Source organism: Aulonocara stuartgranti (assembly GCF_965226115.1).
Source record: "Aulonocara stuartgranti genome assembly, chromosome: 6".
NCBI classification, from domain to species: domain Eukaryota; kingdom Metazoa; phylum Chordata; class Actinopteri; order Cichliformes; family Cichlidae; genus Aulonocara; species Aulonocara stuartgranti.
In genome coordinates this window covers 38,935,893-38,962,766 of record NC_138944.1, presented here as the reverse complement: position 1 = coordinate 38,962,766, position 26,874 = coordinate 38,935,893, and the positions used below count along the sequence as shown (strand labels likewise).

At 40.6% G+C, this 26,874-nt stretch overlaps 1 protein-coding gene and 1 long non-coding RNA gene across 3 annotated transcripts in view; both read right to left on the bottom strand.

Moving 5' to 3' along the window:
* The window catches only part of LOC309708432 (voltage-gated delayed rectifier potassium channel KCNH1), a 106,810-nt gene that overhangs the window by 65,171 nt on the left and 14,765 nt on the right, over positions 1-26,874 (bottom strand). For both annotated transcript variants that reach the window (XM_082536483.1, XM_082536484.1), the window contains exons 5-7: positions 19,540-19,658; positions 18,407-18,799; positions 2,008-2,437 (exon numbers count right to left, since the gene is read on the bottom strand). In XM_082536483.1, coding sequence (XP_082392609.1) covers positions 2,008-2,437; positions 18,407-18,799; positions 19,540-19,658 — 942 coding nt within the window. The remainder of the gene's footprint in view (positions 1-2,007; positions 2,438-18,406; positions 18,800-19,539; positions 19,659-26,874) is intronic.
* On the bottom strand, positions 11,156-13,153 carry LOC309708448. The gene is made up of 3 exons (XR_014277267.1): positions 12,799-13,153; positions 12,548-12,635; positions 11,156-11,836 (listed from the first exon to the last, which is right to left on the bottom strand). It is a non-coding gene; the product is annotated as an uncharacterized lncRNA (long non-coding RNA).

Below are 26,874 nucleotides of genomic sequence, written 5' to 3'. Positions count from 1 at the left end.
CTTAGAGAAATTTCATGATGAGGTTCTTTCCAAGCTCCTTAGGCTACATAAAATGGTGAATCTCTTGGTATTATCACAGAAGTGATGAACAGATTTCAGTCCAGCATCTCTGATGTAGATATCACAGATGTAGAATGTTCTGGAAAGGAAATTAACCATCTATTTTTGTCTTTCCTGCAGATTCCAACCTGATATTGCAGTTAGCATTATAACTCTCTCACTCGTATTCCTAATGACCCAAACTGATTCTCCAGAGGCTTTCAGCCACTTTGTGGACAAGAAAGGTGTGCTAATTACAGCTTTCATTCCTTTCGTTCCTTGTGAATTCTAATAGGAAACCAAATGGTCTACCCAGACCAGACTGCTTGGTAGCTTCAATATAGTCTCAGTACAGCGTCTTTACAAGAGTTTCAAAGGGACAAGCTCTCACAGCCACATAAATCACTGCACACTCAAAAACAGCAACTAAAACTGGGTTAGAAATGGATTTTCATTAAACACTCTGGGGCCTAATTTCTGAGGTTTGCTGCCTAACAATGCCATCACAAATCAGATATTTTCATTATTTTCAATTTGCAAGCGAAGCTTTAGACACCTATTTCATTTGATTACCTTTTCTGCAACATTAGGTGTGTGAAGCTGATCTAGGCTAACAGACTGTAGATTCTGATATGACACAAGGTGACAGGCGCTTCCGATCAAGGAGACAAATTGTCAACCCTACAGCTCCTCATTCTTCAGCTCAGTGAGGAAAAGCTTTTACGTGCAGATGTCCTCTCTGCTCTGGAAAACATGAAACTGTCTGCTTGCCTTTACTTTCAGCAGTTACATAAAATAGACTGTTATTTATAGTGCAAAGACAAAGACATTAGAATAGAAAGATTTATCTTCTGCAGAGTAGGAATGGGAACAGAACATTTTATGATATTGTTGGTGGGAAAAAGAAAAAGAAATGTATCTTCTGGAGAGTCTGAATACCAAGAGCAAATGCAATGGAAGCCTAACAATAGTTTCTGGGAGGGGTCAGCAATTCCGCAAGAAAAAAAGACAGTGGTATTGTCAGTGGTATTTCTAGTACACTAAACTAGATGGAGATGAATAGTTTTCTATATTTAAATTTATATATTTTCTATAAATATTTAAATACACTCAAGTTGGAGAACACAGGATGTTACATTAATTTTGCTTCGAAAGACAGTTGGAGGTCTAACAGGACAATTATCTATAAACTAAACCTGAACTTAAAAACACAGACATTGCACACAGTCCTGTGGTTTAAGTTTACCTAGTCCTGCATTTATATACATTAATATAAACCAAACACACATAAGAATAGGACAGGATATTTGATCATTAAAATATTATTCACGTGTAGGTTGACTGACAGAGCTATGAATCATAATATCCTCTCTCTCTGGATGTTTCATTTTGACAGTGTTGTGAGAAGCTTTTGCTTATATTAACAATGACGGTAACAAAGGCTGTATGTTGTGAAAGGCCTCTCTGGTAGCAGCTGACTAGAGCTTAAAGAGCATGCTTTAGCTCCTTACTTTTCGGGTGTACAGTATAACTACAGATATTCCAGGATTTACCAGGTTGTATACTGTAACGTTAGGTTGGTTAAACATGGCAAAGCCTAGACTAAGACTTTACAGATTGCTGACACTGCCTTAATATCAATGGGGAGATGTTTGACAATCCAGTCAGAGTCATAAAGAACTAAAATAAGTTGTTTTGACAGGAAGAAATGATTTACGAGCAGTACAAAGAGAGTGCAAGAGATAATCTGGAGACTATAGAAAGAGACCTGGTCTCAGCATCATGGAGTCTGTCTGGTGTCATAAGGGGAAAAAAAGACACTGAGAGAGTCAAATCCACAGAAAAACTGGTAAGTTCAGCAATTTTCCTGCCAAGTACCTTGATAAACTCAAAAAACAACTGGAAGGCAGAAATGTTTTGCATATTTGGCACAGAGAAATAAGTTGAAAGGAAATGACAAGGACTCACATCCAATCATCATCATGGCTACAGCAAAGATCTTCTCTCCATCTGTGTTTGGTGCTATGTTTCCAAAGCCAATACTGGTCAGACTGGTCATGGTAAAGTACAACGAAGTGATGTAGGCTGAGTCTTTACCGGGCCCGCCCTCCCAGATGCCTGAGCTCGAGGCATTGAATCTGTATGGCGTCCCAACTGTCTCTCCTAACAGGTACAACCAGCTGTCCATCCTCACAGTGTTGGTGTTCTCATCAATCACCTCATAGTATCCGATGCTGTACCAGATACAGGCCAGCCAGTGGGCTGCCAGGCCAAACACACAAACCAGCAAAACCAGCACAGCAGCGCCATACTCAATGTAATGATCCAGCTTTCTGGCAACTCGACCCAAACGCAGCAGACGTACCACTTTGAGAGAGCTAAAAAGGCTGCTGATTCCCTGCAAGTGAAAGAAGAGATAAAGCAGATAAGAGAAAATATGACACCGTAGGAGGGAGGGGGACAAATAAAGAGAAAAAAGGTGAAAGAAGAGTACAGAAACAATTAATTTTATGAAAGATTTTTCTTGTTTCAAACATTCAGCTCATCATGGGAATCTAAGGGGCCTTTTCCATCAAACATGCTGGCATCAGTTCACACAAACTGTGTGCTTATAATAACTTTGCTATTATTGTTATTTTTACCATGTAACCTATAATTATGCAGGATCACATCATCATCTAATCAGTATGTGACATGTCAGTCACGTATCTTGTTATGTGAAGATCTTGTTGAATGAGTGTAAACTTGAACCAGATTTCAAACAAAAGGAAACAGATTTTATCAATAAAAACAAACTGTGAAATATTGATGTCTTTGTTTTTGCTGTCCATTGCATCTTTTAGCCTGCATCAATCTCGATTGTAATTTCTCATGTAATAAAACACTTTTAACTGTTATTCCACTCAGTGTTACGTATTTATATTGGGGCCTCTCTTTGTGTTGAGTGGAAACTGAGTGGAGACTTTCATTGATGCTTTTTTTTGGAAATGGTTGACCTGAAAATTCACTTCATTACAAGCTGTTTTCTTGCTCTTCCTTCATTTGTTTTCTTTGATTTGTCTTCAAATTATTATATAAACTGCTGTCATCCACAGGTGTTTTATTTAATCTAATTTCACGAATCAAATGTATATTATGACAATCCAGACAATTTGTCATATAATTGCTTTGCTGACTTGAGGAGTGGTCTTGCTGGATCAGATCAGTTGCATATCATTTTCTGTGAATCCTATAAGCCACTGCTTAATGAAATTCAAACATAGGAAAGGATATAAAGAAAATCACAGTCTATTATCTGGAGTTTCATTTTTAATATAAGCATATTTTGAATTTGATACCAATAACATATTTCAGACAGACATGTTCCCACTGTTGTTGTATAATATAAACATTTGTGTGCAGAAAGAACTTGCTTAACTTATATAATTGCTATGTATAAAGTTTTGAGGCTTCTTCCTTGGCATGACATTAGTTTGGGCAGTTTGAGGTGTTTTATTTTTATCATAAGTTTATTTTATATTTCTTGTACAGTCCAAATTACAGTTTAAAAAGTTTTTAGGCCACCAACATTAGAAGAGTTTATCCTCTTGCCATCACAAATAGCTTTGCAAAATTTATTGCAAGCTTGTGTTAGTCCTGCATCAGGTTGGTCACCTGTTCAGAGTGTACCTCGCTATGGTAGCTGAGATAGGCTACAGCCACCTTGCGACCCTAATAAGGATAAGTGGAAGAGAACGGATCAATAGATCTCTTTGTTCACCAACTTACCCCCCCTCATTTCTAGGAATACCAACAAATCATTTGTTTGCTTTTTCCCCCCATGTCCTTGACATAATTCATTAAAATTATTGTTAAATGATAAGTTCTGTTTTCTGGTTATCATAGAAATAATTATTTATTGATGACAATACATGTTAATAAGAAGCTGAACTGCCATGTTTGCTTTATTTTTTGTTATTTTTATTTTGTAAGACTGTTAATCCAACATTCTAATCTAATTCTAATCTATAATTTCAGTACATGACACCAAACCAATTGTGATGATATGGTCTGACACAGAACATGATGGCAACAGTATTGAATCCCATTGTTGAATCCCATTTATTTTAGTTTAGTTGAATTTGTTTTTCTTTCATGCCTCTACAATCTTGCGTTGAGATCAGGGGTGGTACCTCTGGATTGGCAAACCAGGGGTGTGGTTCCCATCTTCAAATAAGGGAGACCGGAAGGTGTGCTCCAACTATGGGGGGATCACACTCCTCAGCCTCCCTGGGAAAGTCTATGCCAAGGTGCTGGAGTCCGTCCGTTAGTCCAACCACGGTACAGGAGGAACAATGTGGTTCTTGTCCCAGTCATGGAACACTAGACCAGCTCTTTACCTTCTTCAGGTTTCTTGAGGACGCCTGGGAGTTTGCCCAACAAGTCTACATGTATTTTAAGGACATGGAGAAGGCATTTGACTGTACCCCTCAGACTGTCCTGTGGGAGGTGCTTCGGGAGTATGGGGTGTTTGGCCCATTGCTATGGGCCATTCGATCCTTATACAACTGCTAAAAGAGCTTGGTCTGCGTAGCCAGCAATAAGTTGGACTCATTGGGTGTTGGACTCCACCAGGGCTGCCCTTTTCTGTTCAGAATTTTTATGGACAGAATTTCTAGGCGCAGCCAAGTGGGGGAAGGCTTATACTTGGGTGGTCTAAGAATCTGATCTCTGCTTTTTGCAGATGATGTGGTTCTATTGGCTTCATCAAGTGACAGCCAGCAGCTCCGAGTGTGAAGTAGCGGCAATGAGAATCAGCACCTCCAAAAGTCAGAAAAGGGTGGAGTGCCGACTTAAATGCAGGGATGTGTTCCTGCCCCAAGTTGAGGAGTTTAAGTATCTTAGGGTCTTGTTCATGAGTGATGGGAGAAGTAAGCAGGAGATTGACAGACAGATTGGTGCTGCAGCAGCAGTGATGCCTTGTACCGGTTCGTCGTGGGGAATTGAGAGCTGAGTATAAAAGCGAGGCTCTCAGTTTACCGGTTGATCTATGTCCCTACCCTCACCTATCGTCACGAGCTTTGGGTAGTGACCAAAAGAATGAGATTGCGGATACAAGTGGTGGAAATGAACTTTCTCTCAAGATTTACCTGGCCTCTCCCTAAGAGATAGGGTGAGGAGTTCAGCCATTCGGGTGGGGCTCAGAGTAGGAAAGGAGCCAGTGAGGAAGTTCAGGCATCTGACAAGAATGCCTCCTGGGCGCCTCCTGGGTGAGGTGTTCTGGGCATTGAATGAGGCTACGGGGCAGACACAGGAAACACTGGAGAGATTATTTTTCTTGGCTGGCCTAGGAAATCCTTTGACAAGCTAGAGGAGGTACCCAGGAGAGGGAGTCCAGGGCTTCTCTGCTTAGGCTGGCCCTGCAACCTGGCCCTGGATTAGCTGAAGAAAATGGATGGATGGATGGATGGATGGATGGATGGATGGATGGATGGATGGATGGGTGGATGGATGGATGGATGGATGGGTGGATGGATGGATTTTCTTTCTTTTTCTTCAGTCTGTGATACTTCATTCTGTAATAGGCTGGCCAAAACAAAAATGATAAGTCAGTGTTTAATTTCACCAACAAATCCATTACAGTGTAAAATGTTGATTCTATTCTTTTTATTGTCAAAATTGTTTAGATTAAAATGAAATCAGTTATACTACCCAATAAGGTAAAAGACTAAATGAAAAAACAAGTCAACTTGTTGTTATGTTGATGTACTGAACACTGCAGCTTCTAATAAAAAAATATTAGCTGCACAAATTGTGCTAATTCATAAGCAACAGCACTGTTAAAGTATTTTACAATCAGTATCATTACAAAATAGAAACAATCGAGGAGCTCATGTGACACTGTAAAAATCCAGCCAGGTCTACTAAAGGTCAAGATGAATAGAGGGGTAAAGATGTTGTTGAAATAGCCACAAAAAGATAAAGACAGTCAGTCCAGATGACATGCCTATGGAGGTATGGAGATGTGTAGAAGAGCAGGCCGTGGACCTTTTGACCAGGCTGCTTAACATAATCTTAAAGAGTGTGGAATGGGGAAGAGTACTCAGGGGTGCCACCAGGGATTTGGGGCCCCATGAAAAAAATATTAGCCCAATTTAATATTAGTTTAATGTTGCAAATCACGGTGGCCCTAAAAATATAACACTGTGCAAAGATTGGGTTTTAATCTGATTTAGCTTAATGAAAGCTCTCTTCACCTGCATTAGTCATCGACAGTGTGCAAAATATATCCAAAGCAATACACACTTCTCCAAAAACACTCTGGTTATGTGGGTTGTAGTGATAATATACTATTATCACAAAATAAATTGTGTGTAGAAAAAATATGAATATAAATATAACATGTTCAAAGGGTCTGCCTGCACCGATTACATGTCAGCTAAAAAAAAACCAAAACATTATTTTCCATTAGAAATGAAGTAAGGTAACTAATACTAGGGAAGTCGAGCAGTTTCTTTCATATTGACTTGCTATGAGTGTAATTTCCACGTGTCTCTCTTTTCTTTTTTGAAACCCAGACTTCCCTTTTCACTAAGCTATTCTATTTTCTTACCACTCAAGAAGTGGGCAACACCTAGGAGCACTGGCAACTGTACCAAACCAGATCTTGACATAAGGAAGGACATCCAGAAGAGTAAGGTTTTATTCTTTTTTGCCAAAAAACAAAACAAAACAAATGGTAGGAAACATAAAGGAAACATAAAACCCTCCTTGACCATGCATGGAGGGTTTCACCCCAAATCCAGCATGCTGAGACTGTACACCCAGCAGAACAAGGAAGACTGAGGACTGGTGAGTGTCAGAACCACTTTCCAGGATGACACAACAAACATCCATCAGGAAGATGGCCACAACAGACTGTGTGCTTAGTGAATACAGCAGGCAACAGAAACCTGAGAAAGAAGATGAGCAAAGAGAAAAATCATCAGGCCCCTGCATAGTACCCCTGGCAGATAGAGGAAGTGGCACAAGATCATACCATGAAAGGCAAGACCCCAGATGGAGGCAGTGTAAAGTGCCCCTGAGACAGCCCAGCACATAACAGCAGAGGTCAAAATGGGACAGGAAGAAGGAACATGAGGAGCTAGAGAACTAAAGGTGCTGAGAGAAGAGCTTGAGTAGATGTGAAAGGTGAAGGCAATACCTAGTGGTAATCAATGCTCTTAGTGCAGTGTAGGGATGGGTACCGGTGTCCGGTGCCATGATGGCACCGGTTCTGACATAAACGGTAGTAACCAGACCGAAAAGCAGCGCACATTTCGGTGCTTTATTTCGGTGCTTTTTTTTCCTGAGCTGTGATACACTTCTAGCCAATCACTTTACGTTTCCGAGGATAGTAGGCGGGCCCAGGTACGTACGTTCTTTTAGAGCAGAGCTACAGATTAAAAATGTCCAAGGCGAAGCGGTCAAAAGTCTGGCTGTACTTCACAGCAAAATATGCAAACTCAGCAGCCTGCAACAAGTGCTTTAAGCTGATACTGTGATACTGTCAAAGGAGGTAACACCTCAAATCCGATGAAACACCTGGCGACGCATAGCGTTTTTTTTAAAAGCCCAGAAATGCACCGTATTTGATAGCTTGCTGCGAGACCTCACACCGAGCGCATCTACTGCGGGTGGGTTGCCTGTTATGCAACATCCCCCAAAAACACGAAGAGGAGAGTCCTGGCCCCTAGCCCTGCCAGTGTAGCAGAAATGATGAGGATGATGATGCAGCAGCAGCCGTTCTTCTCTGCGTGAGTAGCTTAATGTTGTTCGTGTGTAATTTACGTTGAGTAGGCTAACCACGTTATTACATTAATGCATGTAAGGTGAACTAGCAAACATCATCATAGCTACATGCGGCTGTCTTCTTGTTTGATGGCAGATACTCCCTTCACCCTGGCCAAAAAGGCTAAAATGACCAAAGAAAAAGTGGAAAACAGTTAAACATGAAAGGTTTTTGGACAAAGTTTGTGTTTTTTCCATTGTTTAAGCACTGCTTCCAGCCAAGAGTGATACCATATATGCCCCATAGCTGCAGAAAAGGCTAACATTGTTATCTTTTTACAAAAAACAGCTGAACATGAGAGGTTTTTGGACCAATTTTGTGTTCTCCATTCTTTAAGCACCGGTTTGAGCACCGTTTGAGCACCGGCACCGTTTCAAAAGTACCGATTTGGCACCGGTATCGGATAAAACCTAAACGATACCCATCCCTAGTGCAGTGACTCCCAAACTAAGGGAGTGTCTCCAGCAGATCCCTGGAACAGCATCCAAGATCTCTATGCAGAACAGCACAGTCCTAGGAACAGATAAGATACTGTGGAGGTCCCTCAAGCTCCCACGCCTCTGGCAGAGGACCTGAGCTTGAAGGATAAAGTTTGCCAGCAGGGGCAAGAGGGGAATTTTATATATATGCATTTTTTTGCCTTTTAGTATATTTTAACTAAAAGGTAAATATACACTACCAGTCAATTTAATTAATTTCATTTAATGGTTTTTCTTTATTTTCATGACTATTTAAATTGCAGCTTCTCACTGAAGGCATCAAAACTATGAATAAACACGTGTGGAACTGTGTAGCAAATGAAAAACTATGAAGTAACTCATAACATAAATTCTAATGTTTTAGGATTTAGATTCTTCAAAATAGCCACCCTTTGCTTTGATTACTCCTTTGCACACTCTTGGCATTCTCTCATTGAGCTTCATGATGTAGTCACCTGAAATAGTTTTCACTCCTCAATCGATCTCATCCCAAGCATCTCGATTGGGTTTAGTTTAGGTGACTGTGGAAGCCAGGCCATCTAGAGCAGCACTCCCTCACTCTCCTTCTTGGTCAAATAGTCAAATAGCCCTTACCCATCCTGGAGGTGTGTTTGGGGTCATTGTCCTGTTGAAAAATAAATGATGGTTCAACTAAACGTACACCAGATGGGATAGCACATCTCTGCAGGATGCTGGGTTAGCCATGCTGACTCATTGTGCCTTCATTTTTGAATAAATCCCCAACAGTTTGACCACACCATCACACCTCCTCCTCCATGCTTCATGATGGAAACCATGCAAATAGAGACCATCCCTTCACACAAAGACACAGTGTCTTTGTGTGAAGGGATGGTCTCCATATGCATGGTTGCAAACATCTCAAATTTGGACTCATTAGACCAAAGCACAGATTTCCACTGGTCTAATGTACATTCCTTGTGTTTCTTGGCCTCCCCTGAACAGTTGATGTAGAGATGTGTCTGCTACTGGAACTCTAATCTGAGGTACTCTTGACTAGCAATTTTTGAGGCTGGTAACTCAGATGAATTTATCCTCAGCAGCAGAGGTGACTGTTGGTCTTCCTTTCCTGGGGCGGTCCTCATGTGAGCCACTTTCATGATAGCACTTGAGGGTTTTTTCGACTGCACTTAGGTCAGTTCCTTCATCGTGATTATGCAAATTCTCATGACCACTGATCAACAACCACTGATCAAAGACCACTGATCAATGGCCATGAATACCATTCACAGAGAGTTGGGGAATGGCTGCAATCACAGCACTGTAAGATGGCTTACAGAAGCCCCCTCCTCGATTCCCTTTTCACGTAAATGTCCTCCTTGATTCCGCGCTCAAACCAGCGTTCCTTCCTGTCCAGGATGTGTACATCCTCATCATTGAAAGAGTGTCCACTGGCCTGTAGGTGTAAATAGACTGCAGAGTCCTGGCCTGACAAGGTAACTCTTCTGTGTTGTGCCATTCGGTTCGCCAGAGGTTGTTTGGTTTCCCAAATGTATAAATCCTGGCAATCCTCCTGGCACTTAACAGCGTACACTATGTTACTCTGTTTGTGTTGGGGGACCTGATCCTTGGGGTGGACCAATTTTTGGCGCAGCATTTTTTGAGGTTTGAAACCCACAGAGACACGGTGTTTAGAAAAAATATGTCTCAACTGTTCCGATGCTCCTGACACGTATGGGATCACTACAGGTTTTCGCTTCGTCAGCGGTTATCCTTATCTCCTGGATCGGCTGGAGCTTTCTTTAGGAGCCTTCCCAGCTTTGACAAATGTCCAGCTGGGATAACCATATTCACTCAGGGCCTTCTTGATGTGATGTTCTTCTGCTTCTCTGCCCGCTGTGTCTGTGGGGATGGTGTTTGCTCTGTGTTGTAGCATCCTGATGACACCCAATTTATGCTCCAGTGGATGATGAGAGTCAAACCTTAAATACTAATCCATATGCGTAGGTTTCCGGTACACATCGACTTTTAGATGTCCCCCATTACTGATGGAGATCTCACTGTCTAAGAAGGCAAACCTGCCACTTTTCATATCCTCCCTGGTGAATTTGATGTGTCGGTCCACCGAGTTAATGTGATCCGTGAATTGTGGTACGTCCTGATTTTCACCCAAGTGTCATCCACATACCTGAACCAATGACTTTGTGGTGTTCCAAGGTAGACAAAATAAAGACCTCTTTTTCACTTCTTCCATGTACAAAATTTGCCATGATGGGTGAAACTGGGAAACCCAAGGCACACCCATGTTTCTGCCTGTAGAACTGACCCTTGTATGTGAAATAGGTGGAATGAAGACACAGTTCCAAAAACAAACAGACTTTTTCAATGCGGAGAGTGGTCCTGTTGCTGAGGTTGGGATCATCCTGTAATCTCTTACGAACTACCTCCCTTCCGTGACTGGGATGCAAGTGAAGAGAGATGTAACATCGTACGAGACCATGGTTTCATGTGCCTCCATAATGACATCTCTCACCTTCTCAACAAAATCCAAGGGGTTCTGAATGTGGTGTTCAGAGCTGCCTACCAGCGGGTTGAGGACCAAAGCCAGAAAATAAGAGATGTTATAGGTAACCAAGTTGCTCAAAGGAGCTTTCAAAGAAAAGCGTCTGGACTTCTTTAAGTTGCTTGAAGACCACTCCCACTAGGTTTAAATCTGGTACTCCCCACCATTTGACCTTAGAACTGAAGAAGCTTCTCGGATGAGAGGCGAAACGTCTTCAAGCAACTTAAAGAAGTCCAGACGCTTTTCTTTGCAAGCTCCTTTGACTACGATGACCTGGATGACTGAGAACCAGAGGCGGAGCCAGACATTTGAAACACCCGGGGCTTAGCCCTAAAGGGTAGTATGCATGTGGTATTTTTTTTTTTTTTTTTTTGGGGGGGGGGTTAGAAATGACTGAAAGATTAATAGGCTCTGTTTTGAGTTTTGTTCAAAAAAGAATGACTTCATATAGGGAAAAATATATATCACATGTGCAGGACATCTTAAACTAGTTTTTTAATTAAGCAGCAAGGCAGAACAAAGTCGGGGCTGTATCAAGACACAGGGACTAAACCCCAATTCAACCAGACCCAGAACTGATCCGGAATTAAAACAGGACTACAACAGTTCAAAATCAGGACTACTGAGGACTTAACCAAGACAGAACCAGAATCAGAACTAGATGATAGTAGCACTAAAAATCATCATAGACCTGCACTACACTTATTTTTTAATTCCACCAAAGTACAATATTTAGATTGAGAAAAGTTTATATAATTATTTATCCTTGTTGTGCGAACAAGCCTGCATAACTTAATAAATATAGAATTTGAAAAATAGCAAACCTAAAAAGAAACACTAGGTACGAGATACATGAGGACCTATGATACGGTGATACTTTTGGCAAATGACCATTTGACTAACATGTGTGTCTCACCTGCTCTTGTTCATCTCTGTTCTGTCCTCATTCTCCATCTCCCTCTCTGTTCCTCTCTCTCCCTCTTTGTGCTGACAATCATCAAATATACAGTTGAAACCACATATTTATGTACTGTTCAGATCAAAACACAAACACTTTTTAATTGTAACATCAAATCGGACTAAATGTTTATTTTTTTAGATTGATAAATATAAAAAACATATTTGTTAACTTTAAGAGTAAAGAGAGAAACTATCTGTATTTCTTAATTGCAAATGGCACCAAATTGTATTCAAACTGAGCCACACTTATGGAGCTCCACAGTTCTTTTCCTGGTGTTTTGGTTGACATCTCTTGATTTTCCCATTTCAAAAAAACAGGCTCTGTGTTTTGCCTTATATGCATCCACAGCTGTGCCACCAGTTTACTCACATGGACTCTACTAACCTATCAGAAGCTTCTTCAGCTCAGAATGGAATCGTCTGGAGTTTCTTACTAATTAACAATAAACTTAATGTATATGTACTCCTAAATTTGATCAAAGTGATAAAAAATAGACAGCTCTGTCTCTCTTTATTCTGACATTTAACTAATTCAAAAGATATTTCAATATTTATCTAAAACAAAAGTTTACTCTAAATTGATGTTGTACAGTAAAAATGTTTTATGTTTTCTCCCTAAAGTGTATGTAAATATCTGGTTACAAATGTGAATATCCTGCTGTGTACTGAAATCCCTCTTGTTTTGCATAGAAATATACTGAACAACATACAAAGCATAATATATAAAATAACATTTACCTGAGTTTTTTCTTTGAAAGAAGCCTCTAATGTCCATTCTTATATTTCAGTACATAACTGAAACCGATTTAGTCGGGGAGGGTAAGAACTGAAAATATGAAATAAACACACGTAAGCTAAGACTCTAAAAAAATAGCATTTGTTCGGCTTTTCATTTCGCCATTTGTTGATTCACTTGAAGAGCGAGTAACGTAATATTGGTCAAGTGATCAGTTTGATATCAATCTTTCGTGATGCACCGTCATATTTACATTATTTGTACGGTATGAATGATTTTCTTTGGTAACTGGTCAAACTTAAGCTCTCCTTAGTATGGCTGGCTCCGTTTCTCCAACAGCGCACACAGGCAGCAGCTGCCCCGCCCCCTCGCTCAGTCACTTAGTGCCTGAGCTCGGATCATACCAATATCAGGGGGGATTCACGCACAGTCGTAAATTCCCACAGTGTGCACTATGTGCTTCGAATATTGTGTGTACTTTTTGTTTTATACAGTTGTCAGCCAGACATCTAACTATGAAAAAATTACACTCCAAAAGACCCCGGGCTTCTGACAAAACAACCCGGGCTTAAGCCCAGTAAGCCACCCCCACGCTCCGCCCCTGCTGAGAACCTTCACAGACATAACCAAGTTGATCATACAGACAATCGGTCTTAAAGGTGCATCCTATTTATGTATCTTCGGTAAACCATACAGACTTGGTGTAGATTCCTCTGGGTATAGCCTGTGGTATGAGGTCCGGTCAATAGCATTGTCCTGTTCTAACTGCTTCAGATGGTCTATCACCCTCCTCCTGTAGTCACTTCCGTGGTTTCGTTTCAGGGACTCATATGTATTTTCGTCACTAAGCAGTGACAAAATTTTCTCATGATAGTCTTTTTGGTTTAGCGAAACTGTACACCTACCTGTCTGTGCAGGTTCTCTGTCATCGTAGACTACAATGACCGTTCTCGGACTTCTTTAGGTTGCTTGAAGACGTTTCACCTCTCATCTGAGAAGCTGGGTGTAGGTCATAATCAGCCAAGGTTTTGGGTGAGCTCGTTGTGAAACCTAGCCCCACCCTATCATGTGATTTCCTGAGGTTAGAGGCCCAGGAGAGGGCATTAAGGCGTTTGGGAAGGGATCTCAGAACGGGCATTAAGGCGTTTGGGAAGGGATCTCAAAATTATAGATGGTGTTGTAAACCACCGTAAACCACTGCTCAAAGACATTCGCTCACAGTGGACATAAATGCCTTCTTTTAATCCTCTTTCAAACCATCTGTCTTCTCTGTCCGAAATATGTGTACATTGGCATCCTCAAAAGATTGACTCTTGTCCTTTAGATGCAGATGGACCGCCGAGTCTTGTCCCATGGAGGTGTCTCTTCTGTGTTGTGCCATGCGTTTATGAAGTAGCTGTTTGGTCTCTCCAATGTAGAGGTCTGGGCATTCCTCGCTACACTGTACAGCTTGTGTTTAGGAATTTTGTCTTTGGGATTAACCAGTTTTTGTCTGAGTGTGTTACGGGGTCTGAAGTACACTGGGATGTCGTGCTTGGAGAAGACTCTTCTTAGTGTTTCAGATACATCGGCTACATAGGGGATGACAATATTGTTGCGTTTTTCTTTCTTATCTTCCCTAGTGTCTGATCTTCTTCTCTGTGCCTCTTTGCTGACTTGATGAAAGCCCATCTAGGATAGCCGCATGTTTTAAGCGCTTCCTTTACATGTGTGTGCTCCTTCTTTTTCCCTTCAGGCTTAGAGGGAACATTCTCTGCCCGGTGATGTAGGGTCCTGATTATTCCAAGTTTGTGTTCCAGGGGGTGGTGGGAGTCAAAGAGGAGGCACTGGTCCGTGTGTGTGTGGGCTTCCGGTAAACTTCAATGTTGAGGGTTCCATTCTCTTCAGTCCAGAAAAGGCAAACAGTTATCCTTTGTGTCTTCCCTGGTGAACTTGATGTTTTTATCCACAACGTTAATGTGAGCAATGAAGGATTCCACTTCTCGTGTTTTGATTTTGACCCAGGTTTCATCTACATATCTGTACCAGTGGCTAGGTACTCTCCCTTTAAAAGAGCAAAGAGCATTTCTTGAGCAACCTGGAACTCCCGAGGTCAAAATGGGAGATGCTCCCAAGGGTGATGAAGAATGACCAAGCTAAGATCCTGTGGGACTTCCAGATACAGACAGACAAAATGGTGGTGGCTAACTAAGCAGACATAGTGGTGGTAGACAAACAGAAGAAGACGGCCGTAGTGATCGATGTAGTGGTTCCGAATGACAGCAACATCAGGAAGAAGGAACACGAGAAGCTCGAGAAATACCAAGGGCTCAGAGAAGAGCTCGCGAGGATGTGGAGGGTGAAGGTAACGGTGGTCCCAGTGGTAATCGGAGCACTAGGTGCAGTGACTCCCAAGCTAGGCGAGTGGCTCCAGCAGATCCCGGGAACAACATCGGCGATCTCTGTCCCGGAGATCTCTGTCCAGAAGAGCGCAGTCCTAGGAACAACTAAGATACTGCGCAGGACCCTCAAGCTCCCAGGCCTCTGGTAGAGGACCTGAGCTTGAAGGATTAACCGCCCACAGGTGCGAATGGGGAACTTTATACATATGCATGTATACTCCAAGATGAGGATACACGCATCCTGGACAGGGAGGAACAGTAATTTGAGCAAGGAGTCAAGGAGACCATTTACGTGAAGTGGGGAAAGACTATCTCTGAATTGAGGACGTTACATCTTTTACTATATTGCAATGCTGAGATTGCAGCCATTCCCCAACTCTCTGTGAATGGTACTCACGGCATGTCATGATCAGTGGTTGTTGATTAATAATCATGACAATGTGCATATTAATAATCAAGAAACTGACCTCACAGCCCATCGTTCGTCAGTGGTGCTAGTTTCAGTAATCATACAAATGTACTCTCTATAAGGTTGGGGAAACTTGCATTCAGCTAAAACCGAAGAAGTCGCTTGGATAAGTAAGGAAACACTGAAAGTACTATGTCCAGATTAACAGAATCAACTCTTCTGAAAGTTAGCTAAAGTGTACTCTTGAGTAAGGACAGTATTTTATCCTGCGATGTTGTGGAAGAAGAGATGAATTGTCAATCTCCAGTAATGCCCCAAAGTTTCGATAGTGGCACCACTGCCATTTTTTTTATTTATTTACCTTACCTAAGGCTGAGGCTTATAGAGTTCTGTGCATTGTTCCTCTTCAATAAATGCCCAAATGTCAACAGAAGAAATGATTTTCTGAAACAGGGTGATACATCAGTATTTATGAATTCCTGTTCATATTTGAGATTTCTGTCTCGTCACTTTTCCCAAGTAAGCTCACAATACTTTTACACATCTTTCTTCTTCAATATAGTAAATATTTATGCTCAGTAGATGACTTTGAGTGGATGCGAATGAAGGCTAAGGTGATCCTTATAGGATAATAGCTTTTTGACCCTTTTACACTTCTGGCACACTTGCTGTTGGGGCTGTCTATGTTATGAGTTTTGGGGTTTTTGGTTCTTTCTAGAGTTTTATTTATTTGAAAGAGGATTATGTATTGTTGGAATTGAGCTGTCAGCCATTTCCTAATGTTTATATGTCTATGTTTATTTTTTCCCTACACCTGGTAAAATTTCCTTTGATATTGTTATTTCAAGTCTATAGTTTTGAGTTTCTGTTTTTTATATCCTTAGGTTAATCCAGCTGTGTGCTCCTATTCTGTTCCTTCAGCCTTTTCTATGTTTGTCTTTTATCTCTGTCAAGATTACCCACACTTTGGAACCAACCCACCTTTAGAAGATTCATCCCCAAAAACCTGATGATTTGAGATTCAAGTGATCCAGGTTTTGAAAATGACAAATATACACAGATTTAACTAAATTTTCTTGAAAATTATTTGATGTGCGGAACTAAAATTTCAGACGGTAAGTTTGCCCATATGGAAAAGATATATATAAATCTTATAAAGTTTGTATCTGTCTTGTGTGAAACTTGTATGAAAAGCATACAAGAGTGAAAAATTATATAATGAAACTTGTATGTTTTGGATACTTACTAAAACAATATATGAAAGTAATGAGAAAGTGGCCACTTTCATGAGTAAATCATGTAAGTTTTTACTATTTCTTTTCTATATGGGTGGGAATGACAGGGATGACTTCCCTATCAGTGGGGCCGAAGTTACTGAGGCTGTTAACTCCTTGGTGGCAGGGCCCCTGGGGTGGATGCAATAGACCCTGACTTCCAGATGGCCCTGGATGATGTAGGGCTGCCTTGGTTGACATGCCTCTACAATGTCGTGTGAAGAATTCGAATTAACTCCTCCAATATAGGGGCCATGGTTCTGAGCAGGAAAAAGGTTGCATGCCCAATCCACCTAAGGGAATAAGAAGTAAGGATGGGAATTCCTTGGAACTGTTAGCCCGCTTGCCTGTCAATTGTCAACAACGCAATGACAGGAATGAGGCATGATGTCTTCCACAGCAGCGGGACCCTCTGCATACTCAGACTCATCATGAACAGTTTATGCAGGACAATGACAAGATAATATGTGACATGGTCTTCAGAGTCTTCAAGGGCCTATAATGGACTTATGTGCCAAGTTCGGATGCGCAACTCCTGACTGTGTAGGAAGAGTTGGCTATCAAAAAATCAAAAATAGACACACAGAAATTTGATGCATTACAGAAACTAGTTCCTCACTACCAAAGATTATTTAAACTATAGTATTTAACATTGATGTCTTTCTGAAAGACACATATATGCAGGTCTCAAAAGAGTAACCAACTTGTTAGCTGTGTGTAAGCCTATGTTAAACTGGAAGTTTATAACTGTTACATTTTATATGTATATTTTCTGTTGAGAAGTTACTATGCATTAAATAAGCCCAAGTCCTCTGTGGAATTGGGTTCGTAGCAAACTGCTTGAGTAAATTAAAATTCAGGCCAGTTTGCAAAGACTTAAAAACACATGAAGTAAAAAATAAAGTGAGTCTCTGAGATGAAAAATCCATTGTAGCTGCACTCTCACATTAATGCTGAAAGAAAACACAAATAAAAGAATATGAGTTGGAAGCCGGCACTCTGTTCTACGAAAAGTCAAAATATAGCTGCTCCCATAGGCGTTTTCTCAGCAAAATTCTGTCATATCTCTTTTAGTCAAGGGACACCCAAATCATCACACTTCCACCTCTATGTTTGAGCTTTGATTCTACAAGCTGAAGTTTAAGGGCCTGTGCATAACATAGGAAACTTGTTATAAAGATAATACATTACATCTTGCTTTGTATACACTGTGCTTTCACGTGTCTTCTCTAGAAACTCCAGTTTCTCCCTCAATCAAAAATTAGACTAGGCTAAATACTTCCAGTCTTAACCCAAAGAATATTCAAATTCTAAAGAGTTCTATTTGCTGGTCAAACCCAAACATGACATAAATCAGCCAATTATATTTTTTTGGTTTCAAAGATTTGCATAACAAGAGCTCATTCTCAACAAATGTGATTTGAATTGCTAAAGGTTACAAATCACTTATAATCATTTAATACTGTTATGATTATGGAAAGTCTTAATCAACCAAATGCCTTTGGATTTGAATGGAGCTGAATAATAGATTCATTGATAATTAAACACAGTAGTTATTTTCAATCTAAAACATCATCAACATATGTCCCTAAAATATCCCCAAATTCCAAGAGACTCAGTTGCACTGAACAGCTTATTAAGTCTGCTCATCTTAGGTACTACACACTGATTAGTTTTAAATCTGGTCTGTGACAGGAACCCAGTGTTCAATCATGACTGCAACCTCATGACTGAACAAAGAGGATGTAAAAACATAGCATTCATCTTAAATAAATTATAATAAAAATCCCTACAAACCTCATCCACATTCTCAAAAGCGTTGATAACATCATAAGGCAAGCAGGACAAGAGGTCGATGACAAACCAGGTTTTGACATAGTTCATGCGAATTAGTTTGGGATCAGAGATAACCTCTCCAGCTGGACCAACAAACGTAGTGTGGAAATTGAGGACAATGTCCACGAGGAAGATGACATCCACAATGCTGTCCACCACCAGCCAGGTGACATTGTTCTGCTTGGTCTTAAACGAGACATTGTAGGGCACCATGATAGCAGTGTAGAATGTCAGGATGAGGATAACCCAGTCCCACGTGGTCTTGAAAAGGCAGTAGTGGAGAATGATGTGTGGTGGTGTCTTTGGGGTTTCCTGTTTGTACTGAGGCAAGATATCTGAACCCAGCTGGAGAACCTGCAAAACACACACACACACACACACACACACACACACACACACACACACACACACACACACACACACACACACACACACACACACACACACAAAAGAGTTAGGCTGGGCTTAAAAGCAGAAAGAATATATTACCATAATGTGAACAAGCGATGCAGTATAGTACAACTTGTTTTTACCTGAAACTGTCCAGCCTGAGACTGAAATACTTTGCTAAACAGCACATTTGAGCTATCTTACAGTATTTTCTGTCCTATAGTAAGTAAGACATAACATTCAGCAATTATCCAGAAGTACCTGACTTAGTAGAAGTTCAACAAACATGATAAAGTATTTTTAAAAACTTATTTTGGGGCAACAAACCTTTTAGCTTAGCACAATTCTTCTTGTTATTTAGATGTATTTATCTCTATTTTTGGCATGGTGACTATTACAAATTTAATTCAGATAATTTTTTCAGCAAACTGACAAAATGAGCTCATAATCCTCTATCTTCTATACATGGCTGATGTGTGACAAAAGATGTTTCTACAACTCTTTTTACTCCTGGGTTCCCTGTTTGGTTTTCTGTATTAATGTGTGTCCTTTGTGTGGCCTGCCCTCCTGCTACTGTGCCTGGCACACATTCTCATAATCACCTCCTCAACCCTTGCAGTACCCCATCCCAGTGTTTTTTTTTTTGTTTGTTTGTTTTTTCATTAGGGAGAAAAAAGGCCTTACTGTAGGGGAAATGGTGTTACCTCTGCCAGGCGTGAATGTTTATGAACATTCTCTCCTTTATGGACAGCTGGGGCAAGCTGCTGAAGAACTCCTCGACTGCTGGTTAGTGCACGAGTCAAACGAGCAAATTTACCCCACCCTGTCAAGGAGATAACACAACAGCATGAAGACACTGAAAACTTATCTTAACATTAAACATGATGAATGACTAAAACACTGCTGGATTTTGAAGCAACTAATGTTTAACCCAGTTAGCCATAGTAGGCTAGTTTTGTTGGTTTGGTTCTTTCCTTTTTTGAAACAATTTTAAATATTCCAACCATTTAATGTTAAAGACGGATAGCTTTCCATGACAGCAAACCGTAGTGGTATGACCCAAAGTATAGGAACATCAACTGATAGGTATATGAATGGTCAGAATGGTTCATTTGTTATTGAAGGGCAAGATCAGAGAGGCTAAAGACAATTACAAGAGAAAGCTGGTTTGGAAACTCCAGCAGAACAGCATGAGAAAGGTGTGGAAGGCAATCACTGGATTCGGGCCAATTAACAGCAGAGGAGCTGGGGGCGGTGAGGACAGAGCTAATGAGCTGTATGTGTTTTTCAACAGATTCATCACTGCAATGAATGATCACCACCCTTCTGACTTGCCTCTAGTCAGCGTGTAATACACAGCTACACCACTATTTCTCGCTCTCTTACCACCTGGCACCATTGCCCCTTGTAATAGTTCTGACACCCCTCCCCCATCTATCACTTTCACTCATGCCCGGGTTCAGAGACTAATGAGAAGACTCCACTCAAGAAAATCTGCTGGTCCAGATGGGGTGAGTCCCTGTGTCTTCAAGACCAGCACTCGGACTCCACAAAGCTGGGTCTTGAAGACCCAGCTTTGTGGAGTCCTTCATAAACTGTTCATGATGAGTCTGAGTATGCAGAGGGTCCCACTGCTGTGGAAGACATCATGCCTCATTCCTGTGCCAAAGACGCACAGGGAATGAGACACACTGGGGTCCCAGTGGCCCCCAGGATTTCAGACCTGTGGCACTAACTTCCCATGTCATGAAGACACTGGAAAGACTTATCCTTGACCAGCTCTGACCTATTGTCAGGCCACATCAGGATCCCCTTCAGTTTGCTTACCAGCTACAAGTACAGTACCTGGGAATCCCACAGGCAAATGGGAACCATAAAGAGGCTGCTAGAAAAACTGAACCCAACAAATACCTGCAGGGTCAGGGAAGTCCTGAGGTGTCAACTGAATGGGAGAACCGCATTCGGGCTATCAACAACTACGACCTGCTTGTGATCACATACCCTTCTGCAATAATAAGCTGGTCAAAGGAGGTAGAGGACACTGACATCAAGACAAGGAAGCTCCTGACCATGCATAGAGAGTTTCACCCCAAGTCCAGCACCCTGAGACTGTACACTAAGTGGAAGAAAGGAGGCCGGGGACTACTGAGTGTCAGTACCACAGTATAGGATGAGACAACAAACATTCATGAGTACATCAGAAAAATGGCCAGGACCAACTGCATGCTCAGTGAATACCTCAGGCAGCAGAAACCCAAGAAAGAGGAGGAACCATCATGGAAGGACAGATGCCTTCACGGTATGTGCCACCAGCAGATAGAGGAAGTGGCTGACATCCATAAATCCTACCAGTGGCTGGACAAAGCTGGACTGACAGATAACACAGAGGCACTAATCATGGCACCACAGAAACCAGCTCTGAGCACAAGATCCGTAGAGGCTGGGGTCTATCACACCGTGCAAGACCCCAGGTGCAGGCTGTGTAAAGATACCCCTTAGACAATCTAGCACATAACAGCAGGGTGCAAGATGCTAGCAGGCAGGGCATACATAGAACGCTATAACCAAGTGGCCGGCATAGTATATAGAAACATCTGTGCCGAATATGGCTTGGAAGTCCCGAGGTCAAAATGGGTGGTTGAGAATGACCTAGCTAAGATCCTGGGGACTTCCACAGACAGACAAAATGGCGATGGCTAACCAAACAGACATAGTAGTAGTGGAGAAGCAGAGGAAAATGGCCGTAGTGATAGATTAGGGGGGTCAGCAACCTTTAAGACCCAAAGAGCCATTTGGGAAAACACTGGGAGCCACAAATACGTTTTGAGATCTAAAATGAAGATAACACTGTATATACTGTTTTTTACCTTTATGCTTTGTGTGAACAACTAAGGTGTGTTACTTATGAAATCCATGAAGTGCTACAGAGAAAATTACATTTTATTTATGTAATTAACACATTTTGAACTCTTAAAGAAATATAACAAAAGGAAAGACGCTGAACTAAAATGATCCAGCAAACAAAAACTGTTGTGAGAAAGAAAGTCTCGATAAATGCACGGCGTTTCGGCGGGTATACCGGCTTCCGCGAGTGTGACGCTTATTTTGAGTGATGAAAAAATAATAAAATATAATTTTATTATTATATTTCAATATCACAATAATCTTCCAATTTAGAACTACAAGGTAAAAAAGAACTAACATAAATAAAATAAACTTCAGCTGAATACTTCTAATTTATTTTCCCAAACCACGAGGAGCCGCACTATAACGACTAAAGAGCCGCACGCCGACCCCTGTGATAGATGTAGCGAAACCGAATGACAGCAACATCAGGAAAAAGGAAGTTGGAGAAGTTCCAATGACTCAGAGAAGAGCTTGAGAAGATATGGAGGGTGAAGGTAACAGTGGTCCCAGTGATAATCGGAGCACTCGGTGCAGTGACTCCCATGTTAGGTGAGTGGCTCCAGCAGATCCCAGGAACAACATCCGAGATCTGTCCAGAGCAGCTCAGTCCTAAGAACAGCAAAGACACTGTGCAGCACCCTAAAGCTCCCAGGCCTCTTGCAGAGGACCTGAGCTTGAAGGATAAAGACCATCCACAGGGGGGAGAGGTGAATTTTATACATATGCATGTATACTCCAAGATGAGGATACACGCATCCTGGACAGAGAGGAACAGTAGTTTGAGCAAGGAGTCAAGGAGGCCATTTACGTGAAGTGGGGAAAGACTATCTCTGAATTGAGGACGTTACATCTTTTACTATATTGCAATGCTGAGATTGCAGCCATTCCCCAACTCTCTGTGAATGGTACTCACGGCATGTCATGATCAGTGGTTGTTGATTAATAATCATGACAATGTGCATATTAATAATCAAGAAACTGACCTCACAGCCCATCGTTCGTCAGTGGTGCTAGTTTCAGTAATCATACACTGTAAACCCCAACAGTCTACCTGACTTATAAAGTTTGTGGATATAACAATTAAAATTCCTCACAAAGTTGAAACAACTTAAAACTTTTCTGTTCGGTTAACGATTCAAACAGTTATAATTGTACATGGCTTAGAAGTTAAGAGTAAATACTGCTTTCTTAATTATGATTTTTGAGTAAATGTTTTTTTCCGAGCTCCGCATGTGGACGTCATGACGTCATGACGTCTTCTCTCTAACCTGAACGACGTTGACAGAAAATTCTGTTCAATATGGCTGCCCTTCTCGAGCGACTGGAGAACACATTTGGAGAAACTTGTAAGTAAAACGGAACCTTCGTTATGTTTATTTTTTCCGTAAAAAAGCAAGTATATTAATATGTTGCAGCCAATAACTTGTTTTCGAATGCGCTGTTGTGTTAAAAAGCACAGACCCAGGTGGTGAATAGTTGTTCGCGGTTGTTCGCGCTCTTTTTCAAACATAGATTATGTCGTCAGTTTTACAGTTTTAACCGATTAAAACACAACGCAAGAAAGTTGGCGTTTTTACAACAGCAGCCTCATTGTTCGGCAGGTTTTTGTTTTTTTTTCTTCTCATTAGCATCATTCAAAAGTGACTTAGCTAGCAGTGGCAACTTCTATCTAAAACAATTGAAATATAGCAAGGTGTTGTATATTTAGTGTGCTGATAAGGTTTTCAATATTTTTATTTTTTCTTCCAAGGCTTGAAGGCCAAAGACAAAAAGACAGAAGAAAAAAAAATTCAGACTGCAATTAATTTCAGGTGGAGACAGTAAACACAGGTGAGTTGAAAGATCTATTGAAGAAACCATTCATTAAGTCCCTTAAGGTGAAGATTTCATATATTGATAATGATAAAATTAACACAAATTAAAAGTTTCACTGATAAACACACAATTTTTCCTTGCTTTGAACCCCATGTTCTATATAGATCACAGCTCTGATCTGGAGAACACTATTTTAAAATACTGTGTAGGGTTTTTGTCAAATGATTAAGAAACATACTCTCTGTCACAAGAGACAGAAAGGTTGTATCTTAAAAGAAAAGTCTCCAAAATTTAGTAGAGTCTGATGTCATGCAGTTTCATAAACATGTATTCTCCCCAAAGAATGACACCTGAAAACTTTGCGTTAAATGAACTTTTCTTTTCCCTTTTTAGGAGGCGCCTGATATCAATGTGAAACGCACTGCAGTACTTCGTGCCCTTCCTGTATACCTGCGGGAGGAGGACCCAGAATTCTTTTAGACATGTAATGTAAGTGTATTTTTGCATTACTTAAATTCTGCCAGTAAGATAAAATGCTATGGATTTTTTTAAATACAATTTAATACCCTAGCAGCTACCAAATTGTACAAACAAAATACCCTCTCTGTAGAAAACCCACACACACACAGGTCAGGAGCAGGGCACAGGCGTATCACAGCACTATGGCTATGCTGCAGGTGGCCCAAAAACCAGGCTGAAGTCAAGATTTAGTTTTTTTTTGAGATAAAGTCATGCAATAAAAAATTACTTTTTTTTTTAGAAAAATAATAAAAATACAAATTATGTAATGCAAGAAGCTAACACGTTAATGTACATTTTTCAAAAAAAGTAGAGTACCCTAACTCGTTACAAAGTAACCCACTACACTGCTGAATGTTTTGCTAGATTACAGGTCATGCTTGTCACATTCTCTCAAACCAACCTTACTCATTTAATTGGGGCGATCGTGGCTCAAGAGTTGGGAGTTCGCCTTGTAATCAGAAGGTTGCCGGTTCGAGCCCTGGCTCCGACAGTCTCGGTCATTGTGTCCTTGGGCAAGACACTTCACCCGTTGCCTACTGGTGGTGGTCAGAGGGCCCGCTGGTGCCAGTGTCCGGCAGCCTCGCCTCTGTCAGTGCCCCCCAGGGTGGCTGTGGCTACAATGTAGCTGCCATCACCAGTGTGTGAATGGGTGTGAATGTCTGGATGACTGAATGTGTAAAGCGCTATACAAATACAGGCCATTTACCATTGAGACTGTGTCTATTCCAGGTGGACGCATTGGATGAGTCGACCCTCATTGACACTCCAGTTGCCCTTCTCACAGTGGTTACCGACGGCGCTTCCCAGTCCAGTCCATTTTACTTCCTCAAGCATGGCTGTTTTGGTGAAAGGCGACTAGGTGATGCGTGATATTCCCAGATTTGCAAATGCATTTGCTTTATTGTTTGGCTTGATCTATGCTCTGCATTTAGACTACCCCAGGAAGCTGGTTCACACATTTGCCTTAGTCCAAAATATCTTCATGGGGCTTGATGACGGCAAACCCCTGAAACCCCTGCCTACATGCTGTTAAGGAATATAAGGCAATGTTTGTCAGGACCAGAGATGGGCAGTAACGCGTTACTTGTAACGCGTTACTGTAATCTGATTACTTTTTTCAAGTAACGAGTAAAGTAAGGGATTACTATTGCAAAATCGGTAATTAGATTACCGTTACTTTCCCGTAGGAACGCTGCGTTACTGCGTTACTAAAACCGTGATTTTTTTGCGAGAATGTCTCATGACAGTGACGTAAGCAAGTGCGACGTTGGTGACAGCAGCTGTGTGCAGATCAACAATGGATAATATATCGAGTGCGGGAGAGAGTATGAGCGTGCAGCGTTTAAAGTGTGGAAGTACTGACCTTACTTTGAGTTTGATTCCATAAAAAGTGACAAAAACATTAGCGTCCATCGTGCGTGGGAAGAAAACTTCTTTTTACAGCGAAAAAAACCCCTAAACTTCCGAGCAAGCACCGAGTACCTACGACGTGATGGGAAACTCACAGAGACACTCGCGCGGATTCTTCAACTGACCGCAGCACACCTGCACCAGGGTAACCCTCCGCCTACCCTGCTCCTGCTTTACAGGTGAAAATAGAGCAAAAGGACCGCTGAGTCTTTGACTTTATTTATTTTCTGCTGTGTTTTACTTGCATCTGTTTGAAAGAGTGAGTGAAAACACAAAAAATATTTTATTTTATGTGCTGGAATGTGTAGAAAATAGGTTTAAATGTTAAACTAATTTATTCAAGTCAGAGAATGTTGCATATAATTAAATGTTTTGCTTGATGCATAAAGTTAAAAGATTAAAACTGATAAAACAAGTTTTAAAAAGAGACTTTTCCATTTGATTACATTTTGTATGATGGATTATGTAGAAAAAGTAGAATTGGGCTGAAAGATCTATCACTTTATCACCTCTTCAGGTTGTAAATCGTGTTTTTAAAAAGTAACTAAGTAACTAAGTAATTAATTACTTTTGAAAATAAGGAATCAGTAAAGTAACGGGATTACTTTTTGGGGGGAGTAATCAGTAATTAGTTACTGATTACTTTTTTCAAGTAACTTGACCAACACTGGTCAGGACACGCACTCTGTTACTGAGCACTTTGTTTGAAGCACTTTAAGCACTTTAAGTTTACTACAGGCTTTGGGTGGATTTAACTCCATCAGTTTACCTAATTTTCCTATACTTGACTGCCTTATCTGGTTATTTGGAAGCTGATCGTCTTTGTACCCATTTTAAAAAATTGTTTTTCATTTCTATTTAAAAAAAAGTGATTAGTATTTGACTTTTTGTTTTGCATTTTTGTGTATTTTGAGAAAGATGCAATTAGGACTGATGTCGTCCTTTGTGAGTTTATAAAAAGATAAATGTTCTACACAGAATTTATAATGCTCACTTTATGGTGCCGATGTCCATGTTAGTTGTTTTATAAAAACATTTGTGATGTTTTTAAATTTTCATGAAAAAATGTTAAATAAGTAACTGAATTTCCGTACTTTTTTTTTTTTTAGTAGTCTACACTCACAACATAAATATCTTTTAATTAATAATCAGATAATTTGAGTTTAGGTTGTAATATAATTGCATTGTGTTGCATCAAAATAATAAACTACAAGAAACACAAAAATATTGAAATTAAAGTATACAGTCTTTGAGTAAAGCTCAATTAATAAAATATTAAATATAATTTAAAATTTTTAGGTTAACAATAAATACAAATTTTGAGTACCCCATACTTAGAAGATATGAGTTTTTGTACTTAAATCTTTTGAGGTAATCAGTTTCCA